The following is a 17,918-nucleotide window of genomic DNA, read 5'->3' as shown; positions in this document are numbered from 1 at the left end:
TATCTTCAGGAAAACTTTATTTAAAATATACGTTTGAATGTGATTTAAAAAAAAACATTTTAAAAATATCAAGATAATATTTGGCTTAGTATGAAACTACAAGTATCCAGAACTGAGTGTTAGCAAGTCAGCTAAGTTCTTGCTATAACACCTATATGGGAAAAAAAAACCCTGTAGCTGAGGCAGAAGGTACAAAGATCCACAAAGCCTATCCAATTTCCAGCTGTAATAATCACCATGGCAGCTTAATAAGAACTAGACTTTTTATGTTATGGGAAAAGGGCTGTATGGGGGAAAGCTAAACATTAGAAACAGTAGAAGTATCCAGTTTTATTATTTTACCTAAGCTATTTTGGGAATTTTCTGAATCTAAATGTGGCACAAATTAACAAAAATCAGTCTTTCAGTTTATTTATTTTATTACTTTGTAAAAACTGCAATCTCTCCTGGACGATTGCCACATGTTCCTGGAATGCCACATGGGACTGATTTTAACAGCCATGCATGTTGCAGCATTGCTATCTTGGCTTAGCTCTTATTCCTGAGGGGACTGCTGATATGGAACAATTTTGTACTCAATTAATATTTTAGGTTACATTAAAAAGTGATAGTTTTAGCAGTTTGATTAAGAATTAATAATTTTGGATTCAGAAAGCATTAAAACTAGGACTGTGGAATATATTTCAACACACTTGTTATAGATAAGCATTATAATGGAACTATTTAATGGCATAATTTAAAAGATTCTTGTTGGTTTCAAGTGACAGAGTTAGGTAATGAAGCAAAGCTTTTTTATTTTTGAAATCTGCACATTAAACTGATACTCCCAAATAAACCTTGCTCCTTAAGAGGGCATGTCAAAAAACATTTTAGGTATTTAATAACTGGCTTAGCAGGATAATTTGACAGTATATATAATTTGTGTTATATTTGTATTATTTTCATTCATTCATTCAATTTCTATAACCTCCCATCTCAGTCAATGACTGGGTGGCTTACAGTTCAAAAATATATTACAATCAAAACATTAAAAACACTTTAAAATAATAAAAACAACAGAAACATCCAAAATAAATATATGTAGCAGGCAAGCTACTTGGCCAGTTAGTAGTACAGTCAGAAACACATTCAGTATCCCAGGCTTAAGAACATACCCAAGTTTTTAGAGCTTTACAGAAGGCTAACAGGATTGGGGCCATTCTTATCTTCAAAGGAAAGGTGTTCCATAGACCAGGGGCCACTGCAGGAAATGCCTGTCTTCTAATCCCTTTCGCTGATGGGATTTGGAACATGTCTATTCTGCTAGATTGGGTTGAATGGGTAGAGCTGAAAAAAGGCAATCCCTCAGGGGTTTACTACATATTAGTACTACATATTAGTTCAGTATTTTATTAGTTATTTTATATTGCTCTTCCACGTCTGATTGGTTTCTTGGAACCCGTTGTTTTCAGATATTGTAACAGTTAGCCGTAGGACTTTAGATTAATGGCTCCCAAGATGTGATTATTGCTGCTTCATTGATCAAAGTCCAGTGTCAGCATTCCAGCAAATCTCCATTCCAATCAGTAACTCCAAGACAACTATATGTCAAAAGTACCTTTATTAGAATAGCAACTGGCACATCTGTGGAATCCCGAATCTAAAAGTTTTCAGGACTCCCACGATTTCCCAAACTACAAATCCATCCCCACTTGGCTGTCATCGCATCACATGGCCCAATCATGAGCCGTCCAAACATAAGATCCTTATTTTATCCTGCGCCATACTCAATGATCTTGAGCTAACAAAATAATTTTATTTTGTCTACTTAGAGATACTCAGTTGAAATCACCCCCCTCCCACATTCTCAGGCTATGTGGTAGCGTGGAATATGGCTTCCAAAGCTGACATCCAGAATGGAATTTCTGATTCTTTGCGATGTTGTGGATACTGCCTTTGTCTGATCCTTAAACAATGTTGAGACTCGAAAGGAAATCATGAGATACTTAAATTCCTTAATTTGTCACATACTCCATGCCATCAGTGTTTCAGGGGTGATGGCATGGCACACTTTCTAGAAAATTAGAAATGTTATACATAAAACGTTTAGTTTTGGCATAGTTGATACTGAGGCCACTTTTATACAAGAGGGTTCTTGTCTTCTTCCTGAGGACATAAAAAGAAGGGTTGTGCCACCTGTATGCAAGAGATGTGTAAAATGTTCTAACAAGACAAGAGTCAATTACATTTGGGGCACCAAGGTCTCTGCTGAACAGCTTCATACCATCAGTAATTTCTTCCTAATGTTTACTCAACATCCTTTCCATAATTTGAACTTTTGTAGTTTACAGCTTTGCTAAAGCTCTCTGGACTTGTTCTATTTTATCGAGAGCCTTTTAAAAAGTGCACATCTAGAAAGGCACACGTCCAAATGAGATCTGATGAGAAAGTGATAACATCAATTCTCATAATTTGGTGTCTATACTTTTGCTGGTACATTAGAATCATCCAGTTGCATTAGATATTTTAAAATGGGATTGCCCTGCTCACTTATTCTGTGGGCTTCTGGGCACAATTTAAAGTCGTTATTACCTATAAAACTTTATGTGGCATAGGGTAAGACTTCGTGCAGGACCTCCTGTCTTTAATTGTTTCTGTTCATCCTATAGATCTGACAGGGCATGCTCCCGATCCCTTCCATCGAGCAATGTCATTTTCTTGGACTCAGGAGTCATGCCTGACTCCATGCCAAACAGCATCCCCCCCGCCAAGACTTTCCTTGAGTCATGCTCAGCTCTTGGTGACAACATGGATGTAGCTGTTTTGGACAACTCCTTCTGATATGTTTTTTCAGTTTCCCCGGGATTAGCTGAACTTGCTTATTTTTCTTCTGAGTTCAGTTACAGCTGGCTAGGTGCTGCCACCTGCTGAGTCAGATAGCCCTCCGAAAGCAAATATTTCTCTGTCTTTCTAGTAGAAGCATAACTGCAGAGTCAATTAGCTCTTTTTGGTGGGTATAACATCCAAGGTAAAGACAAAGCTAAGCTAAAGATTTTTCAGAAGTTTGAGTAGCTACAAGAAGGTTGGTCACAATCAGTACTTTCAACAAATTGACTTACAGTAATACCTTGAAATCCCAAAATATAATTGGGACAAGTATATTGCAGTACTGTACAAAAGGAACCTTTTATTAAGGCAGACTCAGATTGTAAATCGCATTGGAACAGTTGGCACTGCTATTAATATTATTTCAATATAATTAATATACTTTAAATAAAAATATAATATTAATTTGAAGGTTTCCATTTAAATAGCATTGTATATAATTTTGAAATGAAATTGGGAAAAGTTCTAGACTAAGAACCAAATTTATTAATATCTATTTTGGTAAAATTATCAATGCTTTTCATAATCAAAATGTTTAATTTTTGTCTTTCAATTTTGTTATAATCATGCTTTGTTCAGTAACTATCCCACCAGATTCAGCACCCATTCATTCTCTAGTTTTGACCCACCAATTTCTGAAGTATCCCATCCCATGATCACCATTCTGTGAGAACTGTAGGTTTCTCCTTTCAAACACACTCAGAATAACTTACTTTCTTATGCATACAGTTAGTTGAATTATGACAGCGATTGGGATTACAGTTGCTAAGCAGTGCAGTTGTAAAGCACAACATCATGTGATCACACCCTAGTTACCATCATAACCTGAAGATGTATGGGTCAGTAAGTGGAAGCAGCAGGAATCCCAGGCAAGGGATGCGATGAGGGGTGGACCTGGGAGGGCTTCAGAAGCCTGGTGCAGGCTGCTCATGAATGCAGGGAGGCTGATTCAGGGAGAGGGGGATGGTGTGACACATGTAGGAAGGCTGGAGGGGTGGATATAAGTATAGAAAGGCCAAAGGATGGAAAGTATGGCCCAAGCAGAGGAAAGCGGGGGATGGATAGTGCAGCACAGTGAACATAGGAAGACCAGGGGGTTGATAGTGCGATGCAGCATGAGTGCAGAAAAGCTAGAAGATGGATAGCATGGTGCAGACTCAGGAAGGATGAGGGATAGATAGTGGGTGTGTTGTGAGAACAGATAGGTGAAAGGATGGATGGTAGAGTGTGAGTGTGAGAAGGCCAGGTATGGATGGGGGAGGAGAATGACTTACCAAAGCAATTTATAATCTTCCTGGAACTAAAGAGAAATTGCCTGTCAGTAAGGACAGTCAGTGGAACAGCTTGACTTATGGAGGTCTTTAAGAAATTATCTGGGATAGTATAAGGACTCCTGCCTTTTGCAGGGTGTTTGATCTAAAGTACTCCAAGGTCCCCTCCAGCTCTATGATTCTATGACTGCAGAGGTGCTGGGACATCTGGAATTTCAAGGACTGGTCATAAGTACCATTTGTATAGCGCTGTCGATCAGTGGTCAACCTGGAGACGCATTTGTCCTATCATGGGAACAGTGCACACAATGTCCACTCAAGGCAGCAACTAGGAGGAAGCTGAATGTTGGGGTGAAGCCTCTGCTAAGGCTCACCCAGAAGCGAACTCTACCAAATGGACAGAGGAAGCTGTGAGCCTGGGGGACTCATCTAAGCCTAGGTGGTCCATAGGTGTTGGAAGGAAGGATGACTGGGAAGGGAGGACAAAGAGAGTTACACTGAGTTAACCTGAGGCAGTCGCTGACAGGAATGGAAAGAGGAGCTGGAGGTACTGGAAGATAAAGGAGGAGGAAGGGGATGAGCCTGACCATACTGACCTCCTCATAAAGCAAGCCATGTGATACGTGATGGATGCCTTCCAGAATCTGAAAGCGTGAGAGGCTTTGGTTCAAATGTTGGGAGACGATGTCCAAAGGGGCCAACCAGAGAATGAGGATGGGAAAGCCTCATCCCTGGACACCATGATGGCGGTAGCTGCAACCCCTGCAAGGGTGGCAGCGGTGGTAGGGACCTCTCGGAGGGGTGCAGGGGAAGTGAATGTCTAGAGACCAGAGGATGGCACAGCTCCCTGAAGATGGAAGGCCCCTCCATTGGTGTGAAGTTCGATGGGGACCCTCAACAACTGGCATTTTTCCTAGCTCACGTTCTCACCTATATGTGCAAGAGTATGGCCTCAAAATCCCTACTGAAGGAGCCAAGGTTAGAGTTATCATATTGGCACTAGGTGACCAGATGGATGGTGTGCCTTCCACAATGCAAATGCTTTCTGAGCTAAGAAATTTCAACCAATATATGAGAGCTCTAAGACGGTGATTCAGTGATGATCACAAAGCCCGAGACTGCATAAAATGATCACAAAGCCCGAGACTGCATAAAAACCGCATGCCAGGGGCGCCGGCTGATAAAGTGTACACTGAGTTTTGAGGCTTAGCCTGCCATCTTGACTAGTGGAAAAGATCATGGTGAGTTATTTCGGAGATGGGCTAAATGATGACCTGTACACCCCTTGTGTGCTGGAGGGCCCCCAGCTCATCTCCATGATTGGTTCCTGCTGGCTGAAGAAGTAGAGATCAACCAAGTCCGAAACAAGTACTATGCCAGCAAAGCATGGAAGAGGTTGCCTGTGAAGAGGAAGAGAGAGACCACTAAAGCCCAAGTGCAGCCAATGCACTTCAATGCCTGCTTCAAATGGGGAACAGAGGACCATCGAGCAGCAGTGTGCCAAGCTAACCACCCAGCCAAGAAAAGGGACCAGATGCTGGAAATACAGTTTGTTAGCCAGTTACAAACCATCTCATGGTGATATGGTGAGTCAACATTTTTCTAGTTTACCAAGAAGTAGGTTGTGACCTATTTGTCAAATGCTTTGCTGAAATCTAAATATACTATGTCCACTGCATTTTGCTGGTTTACTAATTTAGTCGCTTTGTCAAAGAATGAAATAAGATTGGTGTGGTTTGGAATGATCTGTTTTTAACAAACCCATGCTGGCTACTAGTGTGCTTCCCCCAAAATAAGCCCTAGTCTTATTTTCCTTGGGGCTAGAAAATAAGAACTCGGGCTTATTTTCGAAGAGGTGTTATTTTTTTAAGTGCAGTAGGCAGCAAGTATGTGGCCCACGGGAGTAGGAGCGCAGCTACCGCACCCTGCCCTCTCGGTCGCACTCGGTTGCACTGTCTGCTTACCCGCGGATGCAATGGATCAAGCTATTAAAAACCAAAAAAATGCTTGTAAATACTGGGCTTCCTGAATGTGTGTCAGCACACTGCATGTACCATATGTCTGAGCAGGTAGGAGCAGGCACACAACATTGCCAAGCATGGTGCAAGTAAGATGTATGCTCAGGGCTTGTTGCCCAAACATGTTAAAGCTCATTGCTTTTGGCCTTGCTGTCAACTGCTAATCAACTGCAGCTATGGCTTGTAGCTAGACCTATACCTTGCTTGTTTCATTGTATGGTTATATGGCCCAAAGAAAGCTGTCTCTTAAAAGTCAGTGAGACCAAATAGGCAGGACAAAGTAAAGGGTGGCTTGTCAACACAGCAGAAAGTAACCACTAGTTGCATTTCTTCACACCTTTCCAAGTAGCCACAGAAGGGTAGCATATTGTTCCTACACTCTTCAGAAGGCCCGAAAAAGCATGAAATCACCTCAGAACCTTCTGTCCCTTTGCTAAAAGTTTTGGTGTAGAGAACAGAAGCCTTTGGGGTCGCAAATTCATGTTTCTTCAGGCCTCTGTCCTCTGCACCAGAATCTTTTGCAAAGGGACATGTCTTCGGGGCCGCAATCTTGCACTCCTTAAGACTCACTGACACCACCCAGCTTTCCAAAAGTGGATCGGATATCCTGCGCAGGCAGCCTCGGTGAGTCAGCCAAGCTGAGTAAGCAGCTCATCCCATTCTATCTCTGCTCTCACCACTCTGCTTTTGGAGCGCGGGCAGCAGACAAAACCACGGCAGAGAGGCCGGAGAGGAGACAGTTGGCTTGATCATCAAGATCTTCAAAAGATAAGTGAGTCTTCATAGACCCAGTGCCTACGGAGACCCTGCAGAATGAGGGGGAGCATCTCAGTGGGTCAGGGAAGGCCTTGAGTGGTTGGAAGCACTAGGGCCCCTATGGTTTTCCCCTAAAGTTAACAATCTGTGCATTCGATTAGCGAATACAATTGGGTAAAGCAGGGAGGGATCATGTTCATTTAACATGATCCAGTTAATGAATTCTCAGGTTACAAATGTAATTGGCCGGCTCTATTACATTCATAACTTGAGGATTACCTGTACTTGCTATTTATTTTCTTACAACGTCAACATGTGAGGAACATTGGGCTGAGAAAGATGACTGATTCAGACTCACCTTGTGAACTTCCCTAGCTGAGGGTCGGTTGCTCTGAGATCAGTTCAACACCTTAATTATTCCATTAATAGTTGGATCAGAGTGGAAGGGATCAAGCACCCTTTCGCCTCTCCTATTGAAAATTACCTCCTTTTGCTTACAGAGAGAGTTTTCATCACTCTATAGCTTTTGGTCATTGACTTTCTTGTAAATTCTTTTTTCATACAGCCTTTTCTACATTTTAGAGTCAGAAATAGCTAAATAAATATAGATTATGTTCAGTAAAAGATATAAACATTTCTTTTAAAATACGATATATTTTCCACACACAAAATCATTTTAAGAAAATAAAACAGAATGGCTGATGGGAAATGCAGACCCAATCATTTTTAAAAACCCTTGAATTATATAAAAAGTCAGTCATAACTACATATCCAATTGATTTCAAGAGCTGTTTTTTAAGTGTGATTAAATTTGGATGCAGCCCATTGAAAATATTATGGAGTTTGACTCCTTAAAAATAATTGGCAGAATAAAGATGTGGCTAATAAGTCCTGAATAATATTTTTATGATTCATGATCTACCTACCTGTTAAATCTATTTTAATTATCAATATTATTTCCTTAGTTTTTCATTTAAAATCATTATCCATCTCCCCAGAGTAGTAAGAATGTGATATTTTTTTCTCTGCATCATTTGTATTGTCACAAGATGAGTAAAAAACCCAGAGATTTGTTCTTTCCATTACCTAAACATAATCATTGAGGGAGAGAAATCATAATTTAAAAAGAATGAAGTAAAACTAAAGTAGTTTTGGATAAAGAAAACACAAATGAAAAATTAATATTTAAAAAAATCTCTCCTTTTTAAAACAATGTTTTTACTTGTGGCTATTTATCAACTTCTGGACTAGATGTGAAGCCTTATTTTCCCAAAATGATGTTGGACGTTGTGTAAAAAGTATTAACATTTTAAAATTAAAAATAAAGATTTATAGAAGGTGATGCACTTGTAGAAATGATTGAGCTAAAATGTGTAGAAGAGGCCTTCTACTCCTATCTATCCTTGTTTTTGTTTGATACTTTGTAACATTCAATTAGGCAAACAGGTGTATCATAAAGTAACAATTTTTCAATCAATGTATCTCAAATTGGCTAATTTATAGAATTTATAGATTTATAGATGCATCCAAAATCCAAGAGCCACAATTCTTACAGGGTTGAAATTTAGAAATGTGGAATCATAAGGCTGAAAAGAATCTTGGAGGTATTCTAGCCCAACCGCCTGCCCAAGATGTGAAACTTTATACCATCCAGGCCACTCCCGCTACTTCAGGCTCAGAGCTATAAGCTGCGTCCAGAAAGCACTGCAGTGGAGGGAAGCGGCTGGGGTCAACCCTAGCTTTGCAGGTTGGAGAGGATGGCAGCAGCGGGGGGGGGGCTAGTAAGGCTTCCCATAATGCACCGGGTATAAGCAGGCAGAGCGGAGGCGGGTGGACTGACACATGTGGGGAGGGAGGGGAGACGATGTCTAAGCACTGGTTGCCTCCTTGGGAGATACCCTCGCCCCATGGAGAGAGCCCAGCACACGTGCACTCTGGGGAGAGGCTTCGAGACCTGGAGGGAGGGACCCTTCTCTGCTTGGAAGCGACGGGAAAAACCTGGAGCTTAGCCTCAGGGAGCCCTCTTGTGTGGAGGCCGAAGGGGGGGATGTCGAGCCCAAAAAAGCACCAACAGCAATGAGGCAAACTATGGGGCTTCCAAGGTGCTCAGTTCAACCCAACCAGGAGTTCCCATCGGTCCTGCAACAAGCCGGCAGTGAAGGTCAGATGCCCAGACCAAAAGAGCGCCGAGGAAGACGGGCTCCTAATAACCAGGCAACACCCCCCCAAGAGGACTCTCTGAGGCTAAGCTCCAGGTTTCTCCTGTCAGGTTTCCAAGCAGAGTAGGGTCCCTCCCTCCAGGCCTTGAAGCCTCTCTCTAGAGCACACGCATGCTGGGCTCTTCGCACGGGGTGAGGGCATCTCCCAAGGAGGCACGCACCCACCCACCCACCAGCATCGATCCCAGGTCGGAGGAAGAGGAAGGGGCTCCTGGCCATTGCACTGCACCCCACCCTTAGCAGAGCAGAGCGCCGAGAGGGATGAGAAAACCGACACCACCACCACCGCCCCATTCCAGGCCTCTGAACTGGATGGTGAGCACAGATTTGCCCACTCCACTGCCTCCCACCACCACCAGCCAGTACTTTTCCTGCCCTGGGCTGTCCCTACAGTCCGAGGCCATCGAGGAAGAGCCCAGGCCAGGAGAGATGGCTGGAAGGTGTGGGAGCACCGCGCAAATGCAAGTAGCGTGGCACTCCTGCACCTTCCAGGCATCTCCATTACCACTTCAGCCCGCCTGTGCCGCCAGCCCCCTCTTGCTGCAACAGCACCATTACCTCATCTTGACAGGTGAGGGCTGCACTGCTTTTCGCACGTTGCATGTGCCAGCCCCTACGGCGGAGATTTCCAACCCCACCATGGGCCGGTCCCATATTCCAGAGCTGCAGTAGTCACAAGACTGGTCCTTTGGTCATCCTGGAGAAGCTCATCCATGGCAGGCCAGTGCACAGGCTAGTCCTGTGACTACTGCAGCTCTGGAATATAGGACCGACTTTCCCACCAACGTCAGCAAGCGACTGTCAGTCAAAATTCATATTAATAGTCTGCGGGATTTGAAATTATGAGTTTGGTGGTCCCTGAGGTCCAAAAGGTTGGCGACCCCTGGTCTAGGGAATGGTCAGATAAGAGACAATGTAGTTCCACAGCCTCTAGTGTTAGCCTCCAAGAATCCTTCTTCTGCTAGTTCTCTTTCCGGCTGCCATAGAAACGGGGGGATAATTGGGTTTTGTGGGGGGGAAGGGTGCTGGAGGTTCAGGGTGGTGAACTGTAAAAGATGGGGTGTTTTCTTGACTATGCTTACTTACTGTGCAGATGTAGCCTCTTATCTCTCTAGACCAAGCCACGCCCACAGAACCAGTAGTAAAAAAAATTGAATCCCACCACTGCTCCCAATTTCTCTCCTTGCTTTCCCGCCCAGCGGCGTGAGGCTGAAGGTAGCTAGTCTCTTTTTGGATTTCCTTTTGGAGTCCTTTCACCAAATCTTAAAATCTTCCTACTTTGATTTGTGTAGGGCTTCCACTTCAGAAGCTATGTTAAACACAATAAAAGGGGTCTTTTCATGCCTGGTGCCCCAATGGAGCTTCAGGTCTCCTTAGGGACTCCAATTCTCATCTCTGTTGGTTCGGTGACAAATGCCGTGCCTCCTCCCCGCTATGGATTCATCTAACTGTCAGAAGGCCATTGGCACCTTAAGTTCTTCAAGTCGCAGACCTGACTTCTCAACCAAGCTAGGTCTGACCAGACATCTGGTATGGCCCAAGTCCAGGAGGGCAACCAGGTTTTCTTTACACCCCAAGGAGGTTGTCACCAGTTCTATGGGAATGGTCACAGGTGTCACGGGGCAACTTATCAAGTGATCTTCATCAGTGTTGTTGTTGGGCTCCTAAGTGATGCGATTGGAGTTATTGCACCATTGTCAGATGATGGGGTGAACTAAATGACCTTTTACTTCTTCTAGGGTTGTGTCGTGGGTCTTCTGGGTTGGCTTTCCTGGCTTCGTGGCAGGTTCTGAGGTGCTTTTTGCAACAAGTACAATGCTCAGTATTAAACTGCTTGGTGCCCCTCTTCCAGATTGAAGGATTTGGTGGAGTGGTGACATGAGCTTTGCTCACACTCTCCCTGCTTCATGGTTTCTCTCCCACTCACAGCTAGAGCGATTTTACGACTGGGGCAGGTCAATTTCAACTTTTTCAGTTAGGATATACCACCCATGGAAGGTGTGTGTGGCGCCTCTAGAGATGAAGATGTTTTAGAAGTCATTCAGCCCAGTCTGGAAACACACTATCAGCATGTCTTGTGGCCAGTCCATTAACCTGCATGGCAAGTTGCGAAATTCTTGCTTGCAGACAGCCACAGGTTGCCGACCATTGTTTATCATTTTCATTCTGGTTCTGGTGTCAGGATTCTGGTGATTGCCCTAATTAAATCATGAGCCTTGAGCCAAGGTTCAAAAGAATCCAAAAGATTTATTAGGAGCAACATGTCGGCATTGACCCATGTGAAGCCAACTCTGCTACATGTAATTTACGGCCACTTGTGACCCTGTTTCCCGCCTCCCCCCTGGTTTGTCATAAATCAGATTCTCCAACAAAGCATGTTCATGGGCTGGGTGTCATCAATCACATTCTCCAATGAAGGATTTTCATGGGCAAAAGATCCAGTGCCTAGCTACAACGTTTGTAAGATAAGCGTGGAATGTACTTCTGCTTTTAATTGCCGTACTGCTCCTTCAGGTCCCCCCGCCCCAGCTTATGGCAACTCGGAAATAGGCATAGGAATGCTTTACGAGTTGACATTCAGCTCCTCTTACTTCTTGAAGGTGACCTGTACAAAGCAAAAACAAATTGAGTGCAGGTATAGAATTTAGGGTTGCAATCCCCCGCCCCCCAGGCTTGGTTGGATTTTCTGCATGGAAACTTGCTATAAGGCGATTGGCCTGGACATTCCTACTCTTTACCCAAGATGCCTCTGATAAGGGGTAGCCCTTCCACTTGATTAAGTATTGGAATTGTCTCCTATGCCACCTCAAATCGAGGATTCGCTGCACCTCATAATAGGTTTGGCTTCCTATGATCACAGGGTCTGGTGGCTCATGAGGTAGGGCTTCAGGGTTGATCCAACCACTGGTTTTAAGAGGCTACAATGGAATACTGGGTGTATCTTCCCTAGCAATTGGGGCAATTGCAATTGCACTGTGACTGGGTTGATGATCTTTACTATAGGGAATGGTCCCATAAACTTTGGCCCCAGTTTCTTGCTAGGGAGTTTTAGCCTCAGATATTTTATGGAGAGGTAGACCTCCCACAACTGGAATGGCCATTGTGGGGCTCGGTGTTTGTCTGCCTGTTTCTTATAAGTCTGTGCCACTTTAGCTAGAGCATTTTTAACATTCTCCCAAGTTGCTTTCAGTGTTGACATCCAATTGGTCAAGATGACTGATGAGGGGGGATCCCTTGGATACTTAGGCATTGGGACGAAATCCATACTGCTCACCACTCTGAAGGGGGTTAATCCCATGCTACTGTGAACAGCATTATTGTATGTGACCTCTGCGAAAGGCAAGAGGTCCTCCCAATTGGACTGCTGATAATTCACATAGCACCTCATCTACTGCTCTACCATGGCATTGAGTCTCTCTGCCCTGCCATTGGTACTTGGATGAAAGGCTGAGCTAAGATCCTGGGATGACCCAATAGACCGCAGGAACTCCCTCCAGAATTTAGCCGTGAACTGGACCCCTCTGTCTTAGATAATTCTTCGTGGTACTCCATGCAGGTGGTAGATGTGCTTCAGGAACAACTTGGCTAACTGGTGGGCTGAGGGTAGTCTGCTGCAGGTAAACCTGTTTGGAGAATAAGTCTATTACAGTCCAGATCACTGTATTCCCCCCACTTTTTGGCAACTCTACTATAAAGTCCATTACGATCTCCTACCATGGCCTTGTCAGCTCTGCTACTGTCTGCAGTAGTCAGGGATTTTCCTGGTCATTTTTTATTGCGGTGCAGATGGTGCAATGCTTCACATAACTGTCCACATCTTTCTTTATGCCGGGCCACCAGAATTGCCTCCGTGCTAAGTGTAAAGTCTTTAAGAACCTAAAGTGGCATGCCGGTTTGGCACCATGGCTTTCCTGGAGGTCTAGGGTGTGTAGGGATTCTGGGAGTTTTGTCCCCTTCCATACTAGGTCACCTTTTTTTGTCTAGATGTGTTGATTGTCCCAGAACCAGGGGTCTGCTTGCAGTTCGCTTTTGAGTTTCGTGGTTAGATTGCTAGCAGTTTGGGCTTGCCGATCGCAGGGTTGTCGTCTGGTGGTCACTTGGGCAGCTATTTGGGTAGAGGAGACGATGGCATCTATGACCTGCTTCCGTTCACATTTCTACTGGGGCTTGTGGGAGATGGCATCAGCCAGAAAGTTCCTCCCCCTTGCGATTTGTTTTAGCACAAAGATGAATCAGTTGAAGCCCAGCGGACTTATTTGGATGATAGTTTTCACGGGGTCCTAAGGGCCTCCAGATTTTTATGGTTGGTCCAGACTTTGAATGGCCTCTGCCCCCCTTCCAGCAGGTGGCACCAGGTTAGCACTGCCCATCTCACCATGAAAGGCTCTTTTTCCCATGCAGCCCATTGCCTCTCTATATCCGTGAGCTTGTGGGAAGTGTAGACGCAGGGCTGTAGGCTTCCTCAGCTATTTTTTTGGAGTAGCATTGCTCCCACTGCCACATTGCTGACGTTTACTTGGATGACGAAGAGTTGTTTGGAGTCAGGATACTTCAACACTGGTTCTTTTGCAAACAGTTCTTTCAGTGTTTCAAATGCCTTTTGGCAGATTAGGTTCCACTGTAGGGGTTGTCCCAGGCAGGGTTTCGTTCCTTATCTTCTCCTTATCTTTAGGAGGTTTGTCATGGGTTTGGCAATCTTCGCTAAGGAGGGGATGAATTGCCAGTAGAAGTTTGCGAACCCTAAGAACTTTGTAGCTGTCTGCAGGTGTGAGAGGGCTGCTAGACTAAGACGGCTTGTACTTTGGCTGGATCCATCTCTATGCCCTAATTTGTCACTTGATAGACCAGGTAGTCTAATCGTGCATGGTGAAATTCACATTTTGACAGTTTGACACACAGGTTTGCCACTAGAAGTTTTTCCAGTACCTGGCGGACTAGAGGTATGTGGTCATTCATGGTCTCAGTGTAGATGAGGATGTTGTTCAAGTAGACAAGGACTCCCTTATAGAGGTGCTTATGTAGCACCTCATTTATTAACTGCATGAACACCACTGGAGCTCCCTGCAGTCCAAAAGGCATAACTTTGAATTGGAAGCTCCCTAGGGGCAGTTGAATGCTGTTTTCTATTCATCTCCCTCCCTGATGCGGACCTGGTAGTATACTTCTCTGAGGTGTAATTTGATAAAGACCTTCCTCTTGGCCAGGTGAGAGCGTGTCCTTCATGAGCGGGAGGGGGTATAGATTGTGTACACACAGTCCACTTATAGCCCTAAAGTCAACGCATAATCTCATAGTCCCATCTTTTTTCTCCTTGAACAGGACTGGGGCTGTGACCGGTGGCTTGGCTGGCTCGATGAACTCTCTTGCTAGATTTTTGTCTATATATTGGCACATTTCTTGCATTTCTCAGGGCATCATGGCGTACAATTTGGGCTTTGGTAGTTTTGCCCCGGGGATGATTTCTATGGTGGAGTCTGTCTCACAGTGGGGAGATAGGACATTACACTCAGTCTCGTTGAATACCTCTGCGAGGTCCTGATATTCTCTTGGGATCTGTCCGGCCTCTGAGGTTTTGTCGGAGGTGGCTGCCAGTTGTTCAGGTGAGCTATCTGGGAGGGTTCCCTGTGTGGGCGGTGCTTCTATTTGCTGGTGAGGAAGGGGGGTCCCCTTGCTATCCTCAGTCTGCAGCTGTCCCCTTGCCACCAGATGGTCAAGCCCCACTTGTCTAGCCAGGACAGTCCCAGTATGACTGCATCTGTCATTTTGGGGGCCACTACAAATCAAATTGTTTCCCAGTGATCCGCTAGCTCTAGCCTCACTGATTCAGTTAAGTGAGTGGCATGGGCCCCTCCCAATAGGGACCCATTGGCCTGTTTGAACCAGATGAGGTGGGCCAGCCTTTTCGCTCTGATCCCCAGTTTCAGGACCATGGTTAGGTTGATCAGGTATCTAGTGCAGCCTGAATCTATTAGGGCTTGGAAAGTCCCCTGAATCCCTGTTTTTGAGGCTGTGAGCCATATTGGGAAGTCGAAAGGGGGGATCAGTCCATTCACCATTGGGTCATTTTCACTCTTGTCCTCACTGTCCTAGGAATCTGGTGACTGGTCATTGTTATCTGGGGTTCCCCCTTTCATCTGGGTGGGGAGGGACCTCTGCAGCCGGAAGGGCTTTCTGGGACGCATTGGTGGCATGTCTGGAGCACTGTTCTGGTCATGCCCTGGGTGGTGGCTCTGACCTGGGTTTCGGGGCTGGGGTTTCATACGCCGTTGCCATGGGGCCCATTCCCCCGCATCGGTAGCATTTAATTGGGCTTCATGGGAGGGCTGGTTTCGGGACTGGCTGTGGTGCTGTGGTTCCCTGTCAGGTGGGTGTCTCTGGTCTGGCTAACCTCTCTGTTTGGTGTCTAGTGGCTTTATCATGCTGTTGGTGCATAATCCCCTGTCAAATTTTATTGCCACTAGGAACCACTCAGAGAATCGGTTCAGGATGTCCCAATAGGCAGTTACTTGGGTAATTTGCTTGTCTTGGCTTGTTCTGAAAAGATGAACCAGCATCCGCTCAGGCAAAAGGGGTAGTTTCCCACTCCTGAATTTGCAGATGTGTTCTTTGATTGGTCACCCCTTCTGCTTTAGGTTGCTGAACTCATCTTCCACATCCTCTAACAGACGTAGGATATTCTGACCCACGCCCTTTTCCAATAAATCAAACACAATCCAAAAGGAAGAGAAACCTTGTAGTGCTTTTGCAAAATAATTAGCTGTGATAAGCACAAACCTTGCCACACTGTGCAAGACTTGCCAAAGATAACAGACAAGAAATAATTTGCAATACAAGAATCTTCAAATACAAACTCATGATACTGGAACGTCCACGAGGCTGTAGTTTAAAATGTCTTTACCTTCTGCAAAGTACGTTAGTTTCACAATTGGCTTTCATCTTCTTGAAGGAGGGGCCATTACCTTACAGCCTTACTCCTGAGTTGCCTGTGCTGTTGAAGCTGCTCTTTCCTGTGAGCAATCCTGCGTGCGCATGCGCACTTGGAACAGGCTCCTCAGGAGCCACCTCATTGCTCCTGCCAGCCCCCACAACCTCTGAAGGCAGCAGTCCACTCCCTAGGTCCTGGCCCCTCATCTGAGTCCTTGCTCTCCTCAGCCGTCCGCACCTGCTGCCAGCTAACCACAACATAGGAAGTCATCTATGTCTTGCAGTTGGGGGCCCTTCTCTTGTGGAGGGTTGCTCGCCATCCTCTTGCTTCTCCCTCTAGCCCCTCAGAATTAGCATTCACTATGGCTCTGGGGGATAGGTAGAGGTGTCCATAGGTGGATCTCAGCTGAGTCAAGGAATAGAGCTAGCTGGTCTGAGTCCCCATCAAATTTCCCCCTAAACTGGGGCAGTTTGTTGAGTATTGCTTCTCCCTCCTCCTGTCTCCCTCTGTAAGCCTGCACTTGAGGTGGCTGGCCTTCTTCCCGGCTCTAGTTTGCACAGGAGGAGGAGGCTGCCTGCTGCATAGGGAGGCACTGTCTGCAGCTTCAAATTCCTTTTTCTTCTGGTGAGTGAAGAAGGAGGGCTGTGGTCTTACCTGCTTCTCCTCGCTTCAAAGAGCTCTGTAAAAACTCCCCTCTGTTTTGGGCGGTATGACAGGCCATCATCCTGAATGGTGGCCCGGTCAAATTCCTCCCTCAGCTGCTCTATGATCTCCCCAGGGATTCTGTCAGGGGCTTTTGGGCCCAATCCCACATCTAATCCACTCTTCCAAGCTCGCTCAGGGGCCTTCCTCCCTTCTGGGCATTTGGGTTGGGGAAATCAACTTCAGCTGTTTTAGGGATTTTCTTCCACCAATACTCATCCCTTCTTGCTTCGCTTTTGGGGGTTGCACTCCAGTTGTAATTATGCTGTCAGCTTCTAGCTGGAGACCAGGCTTCTGGCTTTTAAAAATGTTGTGTTAGGAAGTGTTGTGCTACTGTGGAAATTTAATTATTGTGTTTAGTATGTTAATTTCCAGGTTGCATTCTGTTTGGATTGTATTGTGTAGTTTTTATTGTGTACATTACCCATAGTCACTGTGTTGGGAAATTAAAAATATTATAAACAACAACCCATTGCACATTAAAATTATATATTATTAATATTGTATTCATTGGAATATATTTCAAATATTTTAAGTACTAGGTACATGTGTACATATTAGTTACCTAGAAATTTAGAATTTTGTAGCATGGAACTTGAACCAATGTAAATAAGATCTGTGATATTGTAAACTTCTTGTGATGATCAAGATAAGATTTGAAAAAAACTTCTACTCTTTTTTCATTTTGGCAAAAGCTTTTACCAGTTCTCAAAATAAATTGCTTTTCAAAAGAGTTTGAAAATAAACATATGAAATATATGTCAATATCATGATCATGTTGTACTGTATTTCCCCCAAAACAAGACCTTTCCCAAAAAATAAGCCTTCGTCTAATTTTAAGCACATGCCTAATATAAGCCCTACCCCCAAAAAATAAGCCCTAGTGAAGGGGTGGGCATGGCCAAGCACAGGAGGCAGTGAGCATGTGCAGGCCAATAGTGTCTGGCAGCAGCCGTAGCCCACACAGCACAGGTGAGCTAATTATCTGTCCAAGCAGCAGGCGGAGGCAGAGGCGAGGGGAAGGCACGTGGTCTGGATGTGCCGCACCGACTGCAGGAAGCCGAGAGTTGATAGTAGGTGGGCAGCTGCTTACCTTAGCTTACCTATGGCCAATGTATTGCATTGGGATTGCCTACCTTCCGCCCTGTGCCTCTGCCTCTGT

The 17,918-nt window shown here is 44.9% G+C and overlaps 2 protein-coding genes across 3 annotated transcripts in view; one reads left to right on the top strand and one right to left on the bottom strand.

Annotated features, from left to right (window-relative positions):
- CC2D2A (coiled-coil and C2 domain containing 2A) overlaps positions 1-17,918 on the bottom strand; it is a 1,114,036-nt gene that overhangs the window by 545,884 nt on the left and 550,234 nt on the right. The window lies entirely within an intron of this gene.
- The window catches only part of RAB28 (RAB28, member RAS oncogene family), a 139,887-nt gene that overhangs the window by 101,668 nt on the left and 20,301 nt on the right, over positions 1-17,918 (top strand). The window contains exon 5 of one of the 2 annotated variants that reach the window (XM_087963689.1): positions 2,649-3,388. The exons of the other annotated variant lie outside the window; for it this stretch is intronic. Coding sequence (XP_087819815.1) covers positions 2,649-2,797 — 149 coding nt within the window. The 3' untranslated portion in view covers positions 2,798-3,388. Of the gene's footprint in view, positions 1-2,648; positions 3,389-17,918 lie in introns of those variants that run through there. 2 annotated transcript variants of the gene reach the window in all.

The sequence above is a fragment of the Notechis scutatus genome, chromosome 4 (assembly GCF_049901735.1).
Source record: "Notechis scutatus isolate UNSWTSFEM ecotype Mainland chromosome 4, rNotScu1.2, whole genome shotgun sequence".
NCBI classification, from domain to species: Eukaryota; Metazoa; Chordata; class Lepidosauria; order Squamata; family Elapidae; genus Notechis; species Notechis scutatus.
The sequence above is the reverse complement of the archived record's forward strand: the minus strand, read 5'-3'. Positions and strand labels throughout refer to the sequence as shown.